The following is a 16,632-nucleotide window of genomic DNA, read 5'->3' as shown; positions in this document are numbered from 1 at the left end:
AAGTTACTTACAAGTAGATTGTGTTAGGCCAAATAGCATTAAACTTCTCACGTTTATACAACACATTGTGTCCCCCTCCAGTGTGCATGGAAGGGTAACAGTGAGTTAATTCTCCATTGTAAGTAAAGAGCAATAAATTGTTCCTGACGTAGCCCAGTAGTTTTGAATTTCCTGACTTTGGGGACTGAGGCAGCTCTTTGATGCTAATGAAATATTACAGTAGTGGGGAAGTTTGTATTAACTCATATTTATGAAAGGGTCAGTAGGATAGAATTTAAAAAAAGATAAAAACAAGTGTGTATGTGTGAGTGCTAAAGCTTCCTTTACTCTTCTAGGAATGGGTATACTATTGCTGTTTACTCCAGGATCTCATACTTTCCCTTCCAAATGTAAATTGCACTTTAAAACAGAGGGCTCTTCCTCCTTAAATTTTTTATTTTGGGCCTGTTTGAAAACTGCTAACTGGCAAAGGGTTAATCCGCTGTCATGTTGGGAAGGGAATTTGAATGAGTTATCATTAAATTCTTATAAAAAATTGATTTCCTTGGAGAACAATTCCATCAAACATTTATATAACCCAGAAAAGGGATGGCAAGACTGATACATTTATAAATATGGTACGCCGGATTTTTAAAAATGTTAAAGAGGGGGAGCAGGCTGAAAAATGTCTTCTGTCACTGGCTTCAATAACATAAAGCTAAAAAACTTTGCTGTCTTAATGTAGTCCTGCTGCTCAGCGAGGTGGGGTGTAAAATACTAAGTGCCATTTGACTTCCCAGTCTCACCAGCGAACTCCCCGTGTGCAGCAGATCAGCTTTGCTTCTGGACGTGGATGTGTGCTGGAGGAGGGCGAGCGCAGGGAGGACAAGCTGGTCGCCCTGGGTGGGTGTGCAGCCGTCTGGCCCACAGTAGGAGGGGAAAAGGAGCGACTGCTCCTGTTAAATCTGAGCTGATCCTAATCCTGGCTGGACTGTCGGCCCAACTTGGACTAGCTTTCCCCAAATCACTGCAGAGGATGGCACTGTAATGTGCATGCAAAAGAGCTGTAGCTTTGAGTGGCTGTTGATCCAAGACTGCCTCCACACGTGCAAATTCTCAATCAAGCGTCTTTTGTTGGTAGTTTTTTTTTTTTTTTTGGCTAGTTTCTCTTCTTTCTGATTGAATGTGATGTCCTTTAATTCTCTGCCTCCAGCCTAACCAGCAACTGCAGCTCTTTTTACAAGACTCCACACCTGCCACAGCTTGTTGGCACAGGAGCCAGGCATCTAGCAGCACTTGGTGACAGAAATTCTGTGAAAGCAGGGAACAGTCCAGTAGTTGCTCTCTCTTCTCTCTCCCTCCACCCCTCCTTCCTCCCCGCCTTTTTTTTTTTTTTTTTTTTTGCGTTTGCACACAATGACAGTGATGAGACCCAAATGATGGGTGAGGAGGAGATTTCATGTGAATTTCGCTTACAGAGCAGCACAGCAATCAAGCAGATGGTCTCTTTCTTTTTGGATATTCTCCTAGTGTATGTAATCTTGCTTGTAATTCCAAGAAGGTGGGCTCCTTTCTTGCTCACTTTATTAGATGTCTGAAAAATTCAGGCTGTTTCTGATCAGCTAATGAAAAGCGCATTTCTCCTTTCTGAAACGTTAGGACTTGGCTGCGCAGCCATGGTGGAGATGAAGCTGCTTGATTGTCTTCCAGTGACATCATCCTGGTGTCAGTAATAGCCAGGAAATTCTTGACCACGACCACTTTCTGCTTGAAATTTTTTGCTCTTCTGTTTCACCCCAGCAATGAAGTCATCCCAACTGATCGCTGCTTGCTTTTTGGATGACTTTTTGATGTTCTTTGTGCCTGTGATGTACAGGTCATGTTCTTGCTTCCTGAAGTACACTGAATTAAGCAGTTTTCTGTATCTTGGGTGGAATAATTTAGAGGCAGATTAATCTTTGCAGATGATCCAAATCCTGTGTCTTGTTTCTCTGGGTAGTACTTTAGTGCATTGTTTTCCTCTTACTTTGAATAATTTTGTTTAAGGATTTTGGATTGTTTTCAATGGGAATCAGTGCCCCTGAAAGTAAGGTTAGAATCTAAAGAAATACACTGAACATACCCACTTCTAGGTTATTTTTTGATTTTTTTAACAGCGTGAAATGAACTCTAGTACTCCATGAGAACTCCGTAAAGTGTTATAATAGTTTAAGCTGTACTTGTCTTGGAGACTAATTATAACACGATGTTGAAATTTGTGGAGGATTAGAGGTTGAGGATTCTGTTTAGGGCCAACTCTGAGGACCCCTAGTCAAGATGCCTCTGCGATCAATGAGAGATGTGAGACCGCTCTGGTACCCAGAAGATGATAAAATATCTATGACTTGTTATCCATTTATATAACTTCTGGCTTTGGAAACATTTTAATTTCCATTACAGAATTTCTTCGCTTATTCATATGGAATTGTGTGTCTTTTTCCAGCAGTGTTGTGACCTGGGATACCACGCTAGCCTCAACAGAGCTCTCAGGACATTCTTGTCTGCTGAGCTAAACCTGGAGCAGTCAAAGCATGAGGGTCTGGATGCCATTGAAAACGCCGTTGAGAACCTGGATGCCAACAGTGATAAGCAGCGCCTGATGGAGATGTACAACAATGTCTTCTGTCCGCCCATGAAGTTTGAGTTTCAGCCGCATATGGGGGATATGGTCAGTTTATATTCCTCCTCCAGCTCTAGCTCTGTAAACACTTGCAGCTTTGCCTGTTTACTTCCCTCGTCTTTGATAGATAGACCCACTAAAAGGCCACCTGTTTGGCTCTATTTTTGGGAGGTAGAAGGGAGGCTTGGAAAAGGGAGCTGATGTGAAGATTAAGCAGAGTCTCCTGGCACGGATGTCTGAATACAACTGACTCTCACTTTTTGCCTATTAAAGCTACTGAAGATGAAAATGCCTAATTAGGTACAATACTAAATGTAGATAGGAAACATTGTTTTAACTTCTCGTTCAAGCCACAGTTAACCTCTGCACCCTGAGACAGACTCTGAAGTTAGAGATTTGAAGGGACAACAAGATAAGAGACTTAAATGCTGGTTTTTAAGGCATTTGAGTTTGTAATCTTGGAGCACAAATGGTTTATAGTGGTGCTTTATGCATCTTCATTGTGAGACAAGGCAGTCAGAGAACTTTCATTTTTGGCAATGAAAATCTCTCTCTTTATAGGTTTATCAAGATGTGGTTACTCATCTGGGAACTGTTTAAAGTCGCGCAAGCTGAAACCGGTTCACAAATCTAAACGGGAACACATGTACAATGTAATAATTTAGGTCAATTGGTTGGATTTCTAGATATCCTCCTGAACACTGAGGAAAAACTGTAAGGATGGTCTCTTGCAGCCAGCCTCTTCTTACAGTCGCTGCTTAAGGCTTCTCTTTGTCTCTTCCCTCTTAAGTGAAACCCTCAGACTGCACATGACCTCTCTTGGTTTTTCTGTGCTGTGGTAGTATCCTGTAAGATCATGGGAAGAAAAAGAATTACCTGCAGACTGTCATTCAGTTAACAGCTCACATTGGCTGAATCATTTATCTTGGTTCTTCTCAAGGCTGAATGAGTGTTTATAAATGCAGGCTGATAGTCTTGTTGCAGTGGTCCTGCATATACCAGACGGAATATATGATGGAGTTTTATCACACACACGCACATATACCAATTCCAATTTCTGTCTTTAGACAATAGCCTTATGCAGTGAGGTCAATGTTTTCCTTTAAAAAAAACCAAATACCAAACTAAAAGGAAAAGCTGCCTCACGCTGTGAAATAAGACTAATTCTTAACAGTACAGGGAAGCCCACTGTTCTGGCATATTTGACAGGTCCCTAACCTGTTCATTTTATATTTTGACTTCACTGCATTCATTAAATAGTGACTCGTACCTGTAGTGTACAGGTAGTTCAGCTGAGCAAGCTCAGCCACTCATACCCCTGCCCCAGGACACCTGGATAATATATTGAACCAAATTCTTCTTGATGTGCTAACAAGCACACTCGCTTCTCCTTGAGGTTTTAGGGTGTGATTTAGTGTAATATCTGTGAGAGAGGACCTTAAGACTTTCAAAACTCATAACAAGCTTACATTGCTGAAAGTAGCTAATTTTTTCTAGTTGTTCTTTGATGTTCATGTTCTCTCTCTTGCTCACTTTTCAGCAGTTGGGAAGTGAACTGCAATTTGGTAGAACACAGGCCTTTTCCACTGGTTGAAATCCAGGGCTACAAAGATTTAAAATTAAGCACTTTGGAGGATGTTTGTTTATACTAATAGAATGAACTATTTGCAATGTTCTTGATTATGTGGGGTTTTTTTCCTAGCCCTCTGAAAACTGTGCTGTTTCTCTTCCAGGAGTCGCAGCTGTGTGCCCAACAACCGGTCCAGAGTGAGTTAGTGCAGAGGTGCCAGCAATTGCAGTCTAGATTATCTACGCTTAAGATTGAAAATGAAGAGGTGAGCTAAACAGCCCAAATCAACAACCCTTTTCCTACTTCCAGTGTGGACTGGGGGCTAATTAAGGAAGAATCTAGTTTCTGTGATCCTCTTCTATGAAAACTTGTGGTAAAATTCAAGAATAAGGCAACTGAGGCCAGCAGTATATTAGTGTGTGATTTCACGTGAAAACTGGGAGCATGGAGAGGATCCTTTAAAATACCCACATGTATCTCTTTTCCTATCCTTAAGTTGTTAGGGCTGGCTATGTTGCAAAAGTTGTATTTCAATAGCTAATAGAAAAAGGGGAATTTAATGTTTTGAAGTGAAGACTGAATTTGCATAACTTAAGGTAAGAGCTAATTTTTGTTTAATTGGTCATCTAAGATGAGAAGACTGGATCAATGGCATTTGTTTGGGAACAGGTCAAAATACCTGATCTGCACCTCTGTGTTCAAGCATTTTTAATCCTCCTTGGGCAAAATTTGTGACTCCTTTATGTCTAGGAAGTTGATTCTGGCCTTCAGTAAAAATTTAGAGCCACAAAGTCCTGTGCCCCACCCAGCCGCTCGCTCACTCCCCCTTGGTGGGATGGGGGAGGGAATCAGAAGAGTAAAAGTGAGAAAACTCATGTGTTGAGATAAAGACAGTTTAACAGGTAAAGCAAAAGCTGCGCACGCAAGCAAAGCAAAACAAGGAATTCATTCGCTCCTTCCCATGGGCAGGCAGGTGTTCAGCCATCGCCAGGAAAGCAGGGCTCCATCATGCGTAACGGTGACTTGGGAAGACAAATGCCATCGCTCCAAACATCCTCCCTTCTTTCTTCTTCCCCCAGCTGTTTATTGCTGAGCATGACGCCATATGGTGTGGGATATCCCTTGGGTCAGTTGGGGTCAGCTGTCCCGGCTGCGTCCCCTCCCAACTTCTTGTGCCCCCCCAGCCTGCTCGCTGGTGGGGTGGGGTGAGGAGCAGAAGAGGCCTTGACTCTGTGTCAGCACTGCTCAGCAGTCACTAAAACATCCCTGTGTTATCAGCGCTGTTTCCAGCCCAAATCCAAAACAGCCCCATACCAGCTACTATGAAGAAAACTAACTCTACCCCAGCCAAAACCAGCACACATCTCCTCCTCATCCCAGCCTGTAAGATTACAGGTGTTTTCCTACTGGCGGGTTCCATGTGCTGCCAGCTTTTTGTTTATATGGACTGTGCTGTTAATGTGCAAAACTTGGACGTTAGTTATGGCGCACAGGATGTGAAACCAGTAATATCTGTTTGTTAGTAAAATGCTCTAGGGTACTTACTGCCTCTTTTTCACTTGTGACATACTACCTTCATTTTTTGAAGTACTCTCGTTCATGCTGGACAGGTTAAGAAGACTATGGAAGCTACACTCCAGACAATCCAGGACATAGTCACAATAGAGGACTTTGATGTCTCTGACTGCTTTCAGTACAGCAACTCTATGGAGTCTGTTAAATCCACTGTCTCGGAAACGTTCATGAGCAAACCGAGCATTGCCAAGAGACGGGCCAACCAGCAGGAGACAGAGCAGTTCTATTTCACAGTAAGAAGTTAATTTTCAGTATGAGCACGTATAACGTATTTAGAATTATACTCACAAGAGAGTGCAAATTGAGGCTATCATCTTACAGAAATGCTTCTGTAATTGATTTTGGACAAGCAGAGTAAGCATATTAGGTTTTAAAAACGGGTGCTTTGCATTCTTTACAAATGTATTGGGATACCTGTGTTGATGCAAACTTAGTCTGTGGATAAATTGTGTAAAACTTGATTTCTTCTGCATGCAAAAAGGAATTGTCTGAGAAAGAACTTAATAGCTTGTAAATATCAATTTTCAAAAATAATTCAAACTAAAAGAATGTTTAGCTCTTTCATTTCTTGTTATCATCATCTTACAATTTCAGCTCACATAAGCTTTTAATTGTGTCGATACATTTTTACAAGATGCTAAGAGCTATTTATATTGAATTTCATACCAGACTATGGTATGATTTAGATTTATGTTAAACTGTTGCATTCGCTTCCATTTAAAAAATATTTCAAAATAGCAGATGAAAATCATACCTCTTATCCTGGTTACTTTGTCGTTCCTTTGGGCATCTTTTGCTATACTGACTGCCCTTTACATTCCTATTCCAAGAATGGTGTGGCTGATTAGAAGTCTGAAGTTTCTGTGCAAATTACACTAGCTGGCAGGATGGTTTCTGTCAGGCCTTGACTTAGAAAAATTAAAAAGCCTTCGTAGAAGGTGAAACTGGCTATTGAGAAAAGTGGGTGGAGAAACTGATTCAATTAAGAAGGGATTGATCACCCTGCCCAGGGTTATGAAACTAGAAAAATGATTTTTTAATTGAACTCTGAGCATTCCCTCTCTGGGGAGGGACTGTTGTAAGTTCAAATAGGAGACCGAACCCAGGACTTTATTTGGATGTAATATTTTTCCATTTCATCGTGTTAGTATCCCGCTGCAGAGCAGTGAGGTCCCAGCAGGACTGCGGAGCCGTCTCAGTAAGCAGGGGTGCAATCTGTCATGTCCTGCACAACGTGAGTAAAATAACTATCAACAGAACGAAGCCGTTCATGGAGGCCCTCTTTAACCAGCCTAATCAGACGCTTGATTGATCTACTGTTGACCAGACTTATAAAAATATCCTTTATAAGGATTTCAAGCTTTGAATCTATAAGGAGCAGTTTTTTCAAGTGTATGAGAAAATGCTCAGATGGGTATTAATGAGACTGAGGGCAGAGCTGTGTAGCAGTATGGGCGAGGCATTCTTTGTGTAGGGGGAAAAAACAAACTGTAGTGCAGAATAGAGAGTTAAATCCCCTCGTACCTTATGATGTGCTAAATGCTGAGGGATGTGAACTGAAAGAAAAATACTAATTTGAAAGACTATTCCATATTACTATGTAACTCAAGTTGGAAATTCCATGTACTGCATTGCTAGCTAGGCAGAGCTCTTAGGTAAATATAGTGATGCCACCATGGGAATTTAATTGAAGGAGTACTGACTGTAGTATTTCTACGCTGGTATAAGCTGTATTTCCACTAGAGGCATATCATTGCACGCTGGTGCCGAGATGGCTCTGTTGTTAGGGCTTTGAAGGAAGATTTGTATTCAGAATATAAGCTTCAACTTCCCCGTGTCAGTGAAAAGCATAGGAATGATGATTGGCTTAGCACTAAGCTAATGCAGGTAGCTAAAGCAGGGAAGCAGCAGCAACTTCAGGGAGCTGAAATCTGGGGATGCGTCCTGGGTGCCTGGCAGGCGGGTACTGCCGCTGCCATGGCTACAGTCCTGCTTCCCGAGCCGGCAAAATCGGAGCTAGCGTGAGGATGCCTGTCAGAGCTGAAATCGTACTGCTAATTGTAATACAGCTGGCACTCCGCCCTACCTGAGAAGTGAAAAGGGGAATGAATGATTTGATTCTTTTTACCTCTAAAACAGGGGATAATTTTACTTCTTAGTCGAAATTATTTTTTCCTCTAGAAAGATTAAAACCCAGTACAATGCGCATTCTGTGAAGTGCTTTAAAAATTAATTTAAATTTCTTATTACCAAACCCTTAAGACATGGGTAAGTATTATATAAAGTTCCCCTGCTAATCAATCCTACAGAAGCGTCATGCCGGTTGTGTCAATGTGCCACTGTTCCCACGTTCAGTCGCTAGCAGGGGAGCGGGGATCTGATTCACCCGCTCCTTCAATCGAGTGCCTTGTTTGAAGTCGTTCTTGGGGGGCGGAGGGAGGGAGGAAAACTGCTGAGCTTTCCAGATTGGAGACAGTTAAGGATGTGGGACAGTGACAGAAACTGTTTTTCTTTATAGCCTCAAAAGCATAAAATCTCCTTTCCCACAAGGCAGGAAGATATGATCTAGTTTGCATTTCGCTTCATTATGTATGCCACCTGACAACTGGTTCTTGCTGGAAAAATACTGCAATGAGTTTGGGCTTGGAGAGGCTGTCAAAGTTGCATGGTTTTGAGGGAGTGTTTGAGATGTTCACCATCTCTGGCTAATAAGAGATCTTCACCTCTTAATTTTTTACAATGTGGAAATAATGTGACTTGAGGACGTTTCTACTGCTTTGTGTCTGATTGTACTTAGTCTGACTCCAGCTGTGCTCTGTCAGAAATGAAATCCTTAGGAGTTCTCCCATAGTTTGAATTTTTTTTTTTTTTTACTGGTTTTATTAAGCCAGAAATCAAATGCTGGTGGATCTTTGTAATTCATTGAAAAAAGCCTGAAGCCTTATTTTGAAATTACTTATTTTTTCATAAGTGTACTGGTAATAGGCAGGGTACAGAATGTTAGGCATGAGGAAATAGAAAGAACGCATGAAATACTGCGCTGGATAGGAACCTTCTCTCTTTCTCCTTTAAAACAACCCCTGGTACCCATCTGGGGGCAGGAGGTGTTCTTAATGTGACCGCTGCAAATGCCTCAAAGCCGGAGCGATCAGCCACAGCATCTGCGAGTGCCAGCAGCGTGCCTCTGCCCTGCCCTGCCCCGCAGCCCGGCGCGGGGGATCCGCCTGCCCCGCGTTGAGCCGCAGCCATCGGTGGGCTGAGCTTAAGTTTTTATATCTGCTTCAAAGGGGAGCTTAACCCTCTTCCAAATCGAGTTGATTTGCTGATCTTTAAGCTTCTGTTAGGGCTATTTGGAGCCTTCAGGCCCTTCTGTCTCTTTGCCTGATCGTGACTTTGAGATGGGGAGCTCGGCATCTCCCAGAACCAGATTTATCCTCAAATCCCCATTTCAAATTCTCTGGTTATTTTTGCAGCTTATACTCCTCATGTTTTCTTCTGTCACAATTTGATGCAAAAATTTAACTGATTTAGCAAAATACATAGTTGGGGCTTGGCAAACAGATTCTACAGGGAAATTCCAAAAAATATGGTTAATTTTTTTTTTTGCCACAGTGATCACGCTTCCCGTTTTCTTCTAAAACAACAACAAAAAAGTTGAAGTATTAGTATAGGAAGCAGGAAGTGCTGAGAGTCTCCAAAGGGACTTAGTTCTTGTGAAATTTTTCTTCCAATGTTGTCAACCAAAGGGACATAAAACACAGATTTTTGGCAGTTAATTAAAGCCCCCAGCTCAGCCATTTTTGTCGTGTCAGTACACACTACTGCTGGGGAGCCCATAATGGAAACTTCGTTAGCTCCTGGACAGTTTCCCCCCACCCTCAGTAGTGTCGCAGTGTCTGTATATATTGCTCAGAGTCCAGGCACTCTCTTACTTAAAATACCATTTTATTTTTTTTTTTACCTGAAGGATTTGCAGTCTAATTTGGCAATACTAGACCAGAAGTGGAAGAAAGTGGATGGAATTGGGGAAAGGTGAAGACAAGAACTGGAACATTTAGTTATTAAATGAGAATCCTTTTTGTGTTCATTTTGCTAGCTGAATTTTTAAAATATCTTCTGTTTCTAAAGAATGGCCTGTGGTATTTGGAGAGTTATGTGCTATTTATGTATTTTTGAGTGTAAACATGTCCTAATTATAATGTGGATGGCTACTGTATAGCAGAGTATTTTATGTGCTGCAGCACGGTGAAGATAAATAATGCTGTTCTGAACTGCAAAATAAAAGATGAAAGAGCTGTGAAAAACTAGCATTTGCAGAGCTGTGAAAAATCAGAAAGAAGTGGGAAAAATGACTGCACGATTATATAATATTTCACCGAGAGAACAAATCTGAACTTAAATAATATCTTTATTTGTTTTGTCCCGTGCCCCCCCTGCAACCCTGTGTATCATCCAGCGTGGAGGCAGACACACTATTTGACAAGTAAAGTGGGGTGAGAGAGGTTAAGTGAGAGAATAAGCACAGTAGCAGCCTTTTAGTTTGTTAAAACAGATTGCTCATTCAGTTGCCTGTGACGCGTGAGGGAAGTGCATTTCCATTTCACCCTGTCTGGAGAGGAGATGCATGACAGCTTCTCAGATGTCTAAAAGATGCCAAACATTCAGCTGATTCCACAGTGAAACAATAGAAATTGCACTGCAGATACGTATGGACCGAGCTTTAGATTTGCATAGATATATAAAGCAGGAGGACTTGGTGCATCTTTGCACCATAAATTTCAGTGTAATTCTGTACTTCAGCATTATGGTCAGAATCCAGTAACCTAAAGATGCAATCGAAGAAATTAATTGCCCACTCGTGATCTTGTTTATTTTCCACCTTCACAGAAAATGAAGGAGTATCTAGAAGGCAGGAACCTGATAACGAAGCTCCAAGCCAAACACGACCTTCTTCAGAAGACCCTGGGAGAAAGTGAGTCTGGGACCCGCTCATCGCTGCTGTTAGCCAGGCTATTGCACTTATTGAATTAGTCAGCTGACTGAGTTTAATGGTCTTAGATTACTGATGCAAAGTGGACATACTCATGTTTTATGAATTTATTTTTCCGATCTGCATGATGGAGAAGCCAAATGACCTACATGGCTGTTTGATTAATGGTGAACGGAAAATGCTTAATGAATCACTAATGTGCATTGCTTATTTGTTAAAATGAAGCATATGCCCATTTGTTCATCCCGTCCTCTCCCCATACATGCACATTCTGCTTCTCACTTAATCCGTATTGGAGTAAACCTTGTGATTTACGGTTTACTGGTTAGTTGAGAAGTATTGCCTTGTTAAGCTGGTCAGAAGTTTCATTTGCCATGGGTGTTTAGCTGCTTCTCCCCTCTGTGGGTTCAATCCAGACCAAACTAATGTATGTGAGCACAGGCTTCTATTAGGAGAATAACAAACAAATTTCAGAGCATGTAAAATACGTTGCCTATCTAGAGGGCATTAGGCAAGGGGCAGCAGCCAGAACTGAATATGCATTTGCTATTAGTGTCAGAACAAAGGAAGATTTCTTTCCCTTCATGGTATGGGCAAATCCTGTTGGCCAAACACGCTTAAACTATGCATCCAAGTTTCCATAGAAACCTGTCTGCCTCGTGTTTGGAGAGGAGAAGGTTTTAACAGTCTAAATGTCAGGTCAAAAAATGGCTCCACTTGTTCCTGGGTTTATAAGCTGGAGCAGGGCTTGTGTTTTGATATGTAACTTAACTGGACTCCCCACAGTTTACGGTGTGCAAATCTTCTGAATGAAAACTTAAACAGCATGTGGTCTTTGAAGTGCTTTGCTTTCAGTTTAAAAATGCACTATAAAAATAAAATACTTATTGCTACAGTAATTAAGAGTTTCATGTTTATCAGACCCAAACCACTAGAAGGTAAGGAAAGGACGTTGTTATCTTTTTGTGCTTTGTTGTTTAAAGTTGCTCATCTCTTCAGCTGTCCTGTAAAAAGGGTGGATGAAGCCAAAGATCTATGTCCTTAGGGTATTTTTCTCCTGCCTCTAAATATCTCCAAATGACACCCATGCTGCCCCTGTGACTAATCACATTCCTGGATCATAGCTGACCTCTGCATACCGAGACCTATTTCCTCTTAACCTGCCTGCCCCTTGAACCCATCTCAAGCTGTGGTCGGGGGAAAAGAAGAGGAAATTAAATGCGATTTCTGTATTGCTATGTAGATTTAAAGGCTGCTTCTGGGGGGTTTTTGTGGTTGCTTTGCAATACCAGAGCTTTCTCAGTCACTCTGTGAAGGGACCCAGTGTGTGTCAGGGTGAGCTCCAGCAGCTTCTGCAAAAAATCACTTCTGTCATCTGTGAAATCAAAAGGAGCTGAGAAAGAGAGGTACGTTTTGTCTCCAAAACCACGTTAAGCACGTTAATGGTATGAACTGGGGACCGTGCCTAGGCTTACCCATAAAATGTCACTTAATTGGGAAATGGGCAAATAAAATTCCTTTCACAAGTCCCCAGAGCATGGTTAGAAGCTTTACTGAAAAATGTGCATACAGCTGCATGTCTTCAGTCCCTGGAAAATTCATGGTTTTGTTACGATTTTTATTCTTCTTTGCCCCATCCTCAGGTGACATTTATTAGTCCTCTTGCAAATTACCTTAATCTAAAGATGACAAGTTCCAGTAATAAAAATAGCAGCACGTCTTCCTATCTACAAGTAATTATGTCCCTGCCTACTGTACACATTTGTCACCCTAATGTAGGAGCCCCTTGATGTTGCCACAGCCATGTAATTTATATATATGAATATTCTATGATGGAAATGGGACAGATGGCTGGAAATTCTGCTTCAGAATAACATTTTCATGTAAATTATGCACTGTTTTGGCTTTACGTGGGGAGAGGAAAGTGGCTATCGAGATGTGTTCAACTAATTGTCAGCCATCAGCAATTAGACATTTCCCTCGTTCATTCTTCCGGCTCCCCAGGAACAGGAAGGCATCGTAGGGAAGGTGGATTTTCAGCTATTGTAAATCAGTATGGTTTCACTGGTGATGATCTATACCAGGAAAAGATCTGGCCTGTACAATTCCCAAAGGCACATACTAGTTTTCTGTCTCTCTTACGCCTTGTGCTATTTTGAAAAGATGCCTGCATTAGCAGTAGTCGTTAGCTTGGCTGCTTCCTTGCAAACGCAGTGCAAGTTAATGGAACGTTTTTATAAATGTTTGTGGAAAATATCATTAAACGTCTGTCTCCCAAAATAGTTTAATGCCAGCACGTTCAGTCTGTGGGCTAACAAATCCGTGAATGTTTTCAATCTTACTAAGTGGCTTTATAAAGTATAATCTCTTGCCCCACCAATTCCCCTGGGAAGGGAGAGGGAGGGAGAGGTTGACAAGCCCAGTTTTTTGGCAGCAGAAGTCAACAATTAGAATGCACAGGGAATTAATTTTCAAAAACAATACTTTCCAAAGAAAGAGTCCTCGGGCAGCCTGAGCTGTTTGCTGTGTTTCCTGGTCGGCTGCGGAGGAGCTGTGCCGGCAGGGGTGGGCTTCGGTGGTCTCCCCAGCAGCACTCCTGGGGAGGACGGCCCCTGCCCGACTCCTCAGAGCTGCTCCCTCCCACTCTGATGGTTTTTCTCCTCCACCTCCTTCCAAAACTGGCTTTACAAAGCAGTTGAAAGTATTTTCCCGTTCCTTTCTCCTAATGCTGTATTTCTTTGTTGTCTTAACAGGTCAAAGGACTGACTGCTCCCTTGCCAGGTAGGTGCGGCTCAGGGAATCATTTTTTTTAAGGAAAACCTGATGCAAATTGGTCACTGCCATTCCAGATCAGTTACCAGCCCAGGACATGTATCTGTTAGAAAAAGATATTAATTTAGCTAATACATAAGCAAATTCCTGCTAGTTAATATGGCTTTAAATACCATCGCTATTACCTACATCAGTGCAAGGTGGTGGCACAGCTCATACCTATGTTTAGTAACCTCTGGTCAGCTGAGTAATGAATATTTCTTTTGATGTGGTGCCTGCTTAAACACCTCTCCTTGCTTGTTGCTGCCCCGTGCAGCCGCCGCAGTTGCGGCAGTACGCCTGCTGGCAGGGCTGCCTGTTGCAACAGGTTGGGAAACTGATTGGGGTTAAAAATCACCGGGGCGGGGGGAGATACATGGAGGTCTTGCACTTTTTCTTGCCCCAGATCGGGAAGGGGATGGGCAGGTGTGAGAAACTGTTTAATTTGGCACTGTCACCCAGAGAAGTATTCTTCGAACTATTGAAGATTTTTATAAACACATTCCTAGTTCTGTAGGGGAGATGGGCCCGTGGCTCTGCAGGATTTATCCACATGGTTGGTGTTTGGGGCTGAGTTAACGTAAATCGGAAAACTCTTTGTCCCGTTGACGCTCTCTGCTGTGCCGTGGAACTGGATTGCAGCAGTGTAGAAGTCACGGAGAATAAACTTTTCATTTATAATTAGGACCAATTACAGAACCATAACTAAGCTTCTCCTGATGGGGTTTTACAAAACATAACAAATCTCCATCTCCAAATTGATGGGTTCAAGGGGCTCCGCTGGGCACGAGGAGCTGGAGTAGGGGCTGTGCATCATCCTGCCTTGTTAACAAAAGGAAGGTGATTGCTACCGATCTGGAGTCATTACTACTTTTCATATTCCTTGCAGCAAAGCAAAGCTGACAGGTCCTAATTAGAGCCTGACATCTGTAATAATAAAATATTGTTCATCATGAAACAATTTTAAATATCAAAGAATCATTACTGCTAATAGTTTAAAATAGACCTTAATGTCTGTGACAGCCCATGGAATCTGATTTTTTTTTTTTCATTCAGTGTTTTTGATTTTTATAAAAGGAATTTCCCCTGAATTAACACATTGTACAGTCTTTTTAAAAATCTCAGTTCTAATCACCTTATTTATAATTCAGCTCTCCACTGTTATCTCTCATGCTTCATTTTTACAAGAAACTGTAGGAATTTTAAACCCCAGTGATAAATTTTGAGGGAAAAATCCTGGCAAAGGAGAAGGCTTTTTTTCCTATTTTTCTACAGTTAATATCTACCAACATAAATAAATGAGACTGTCATGGCTTATACTGAAAAGGCTTAGCCTGGCTAGCGTGTGCTGGTGTTAGAGGGGGTTTGTTTTATTTATTTATTTATTTGAAGTCTTATCAGAAACTGTAATAAAGACTCCACAATGGCTGCTGTTAACAGCACAGTAGGAACCAGCATGCGCCCACCTGCTTCTCCCCTCTGTAGAGTGGCTCTTTCAGAGAACAGCTATGTGCAATTTATAACAAACTTCATCTTGAAGAAGGAGCCCTATATAACAGATTTCCATATGGTTGGAATTAAAATGTCACGGGTAATCTTTTGTCAAAGCTGTGGACTCCCTTGTGTCTATTTCAGGTTTTTAGTGATTTAAAGTCACTCAAAATCTTTCTGAAGTTCCGTAAATTGAATGAGACTAAGTCATTATGATTGACTTGTATATCTGGCTCCTTCCCTCCTCCAAAATACGCGTGGTTTGGAATACCGAACAAAGGAGGACGATGATAGTAGAGGATTATCTTGACTTTTCTGTTCTGTTTTTCCCTCCTGCACCAATGGGCGCTTCTGATCTCATCAGCGGCAGGCGCAGCTCCACCATAAGGAAGCAGGTAATAAACATTTCCTTAAGTAACAAAACAGAGATAGATGTGTGTTTGCGTAGAGGAGGATAGGTGGAAAACATCCTTCCCTCCCTCTCTTACATGGACCTTTTCTGTCTTGTTCAAGTGGAACTGGTGTCTGCTTGTTCAGTAACTGAAATCAATAAAACATGGATCCACAGCCTTGATTCATTTTCTTTGACAAAAATTTAAAATCATTTTACTCTGTGTTTTGACAGACCCGGAACCAAAAATGGCAAACAGCCTTGAGCTGTCTGGGCAGTCGCGGTTTATGGGTTTCATGCTGTTGTTTCTTTGTACCCTTTCCCTTTATTTTCACTGGTATCCCACTGCAATGCTATTAAACCAGTAACTGCTCGCTTGTTGTGCCTTCTTGTAATAAAGACTTAAAACAGCGATGCTTTGTTTTCCTGGCTGTGGTGGATAATCTGTTACTTCTTAGTACCTGATGAGCTAAAATATGTTTCTTTGAGATAGGGGAAACCCCAAAATATTTCTTGTTGAGAAAAAAGACAAAATTTGGCTTGGAATTTCATTTCATACAGTCTGTCTTGGGGTGTTGCTTTGTAGTTTTTAGGATCCCTGTATATTGGAAATTAAGTAAGAGAGCAGGTTGTCTTTTCGGTGTGCAGAGTCAAACCTTTTTCATTTTCTGCGCTTAATTGTTCCTTTATTGATGCTCTAAGAATGGTCCTTTCCTATGCTGAAAATGAAGTACGTGTGTGTCTTGATTGCCATTTTCATAAGTAGTTTTTGAGGTCTCTCAGAAACACATTCTGACTCGAGTAGACCTGACAGACTGGTCTCCGATTTGGAAACCTAAATTAAAAATTAATCTGTCTGCAAACACTGAATCCACAGCTTGCAGTAACCTACATGAAATCACTTGCATGTGGTTTTAATGGGGTTTTTTTGATTGTGACCTAGCAGTTTAAAACATAACTGCTCTGAGAGTTTTAATCTCTGCTGGGGACCCAGAATATGTGCTTCTCTCTGGGTTCCTCCTGTCAAACTCCAAAATAAGTCTGGGGGGTTATAATGCTGTTTGGATTATTATTAATAAAGCATGTCTTCAGGGGCCAGTTGAGTGGCAGAATGGCTTCTGAAGTATTCTTAATTGGTTGGTGGTGTTCTGTACAGCATGTAGAAA

General features: G+C 41.6%; 1 protein-coding gene across 1 annotated transcript in view; it reads left to right on the top strand.

Moving 5' to 3' along the window:
* The window catches only part of SRGAP2 (SLIT-ROBO Rho GTPase activating protein 2), a 107,917-nt gene that overhangs the window by 68,053 nt on the left and 23,232 nt on the right, over positions 1-16,632 (top strand). Inside the window, exons 7-12 of the mRNA XM_009327348.1 lie at positions 2,462-2,686; positions 4,372-4,473; positions 5,819-6,016; positions 10,671-10,755; positions 13,527-13,554; positions 15,440-15,470. Of these exons, the coding sequence (XP_009325623.1) occupies positions 2,462-2,686; positions 4,372-4,473; positions 5,819-6,016; positions 10,671-10,755; positions 13,527-13,554; positions 15,440-15,470 (669 nt within the window). The remainder of the gene's footprint in view (positions 1-2,461; positions 2,687-4,371; positions 4,474-5,818; positions 6,017-10,670; positions 10,756-13,526; positions 13,555-15,439; positions 15,471-16,632) is intronic.

This window comes from Pygoscelis adeliae, unplaced genomic scaffold (genome assembly GCF_000699105.1).
Source record: "Pygoscelis adeliae isolate BGI_AS28 unplaced genomic scaffold, ASM69910v1 Scaffold197, whole genome shotgun sequence".
NCBI classification, from domain to species: Eukaryota; Metazoa; Chordata; class Aves; order Sphenisciformes; family Spheniscidae; genus Pygoscelis; species Pygoscelis adeliae.
This window is presented reverse-complemented; position numbering and strand designations above follow the sequence as displayed.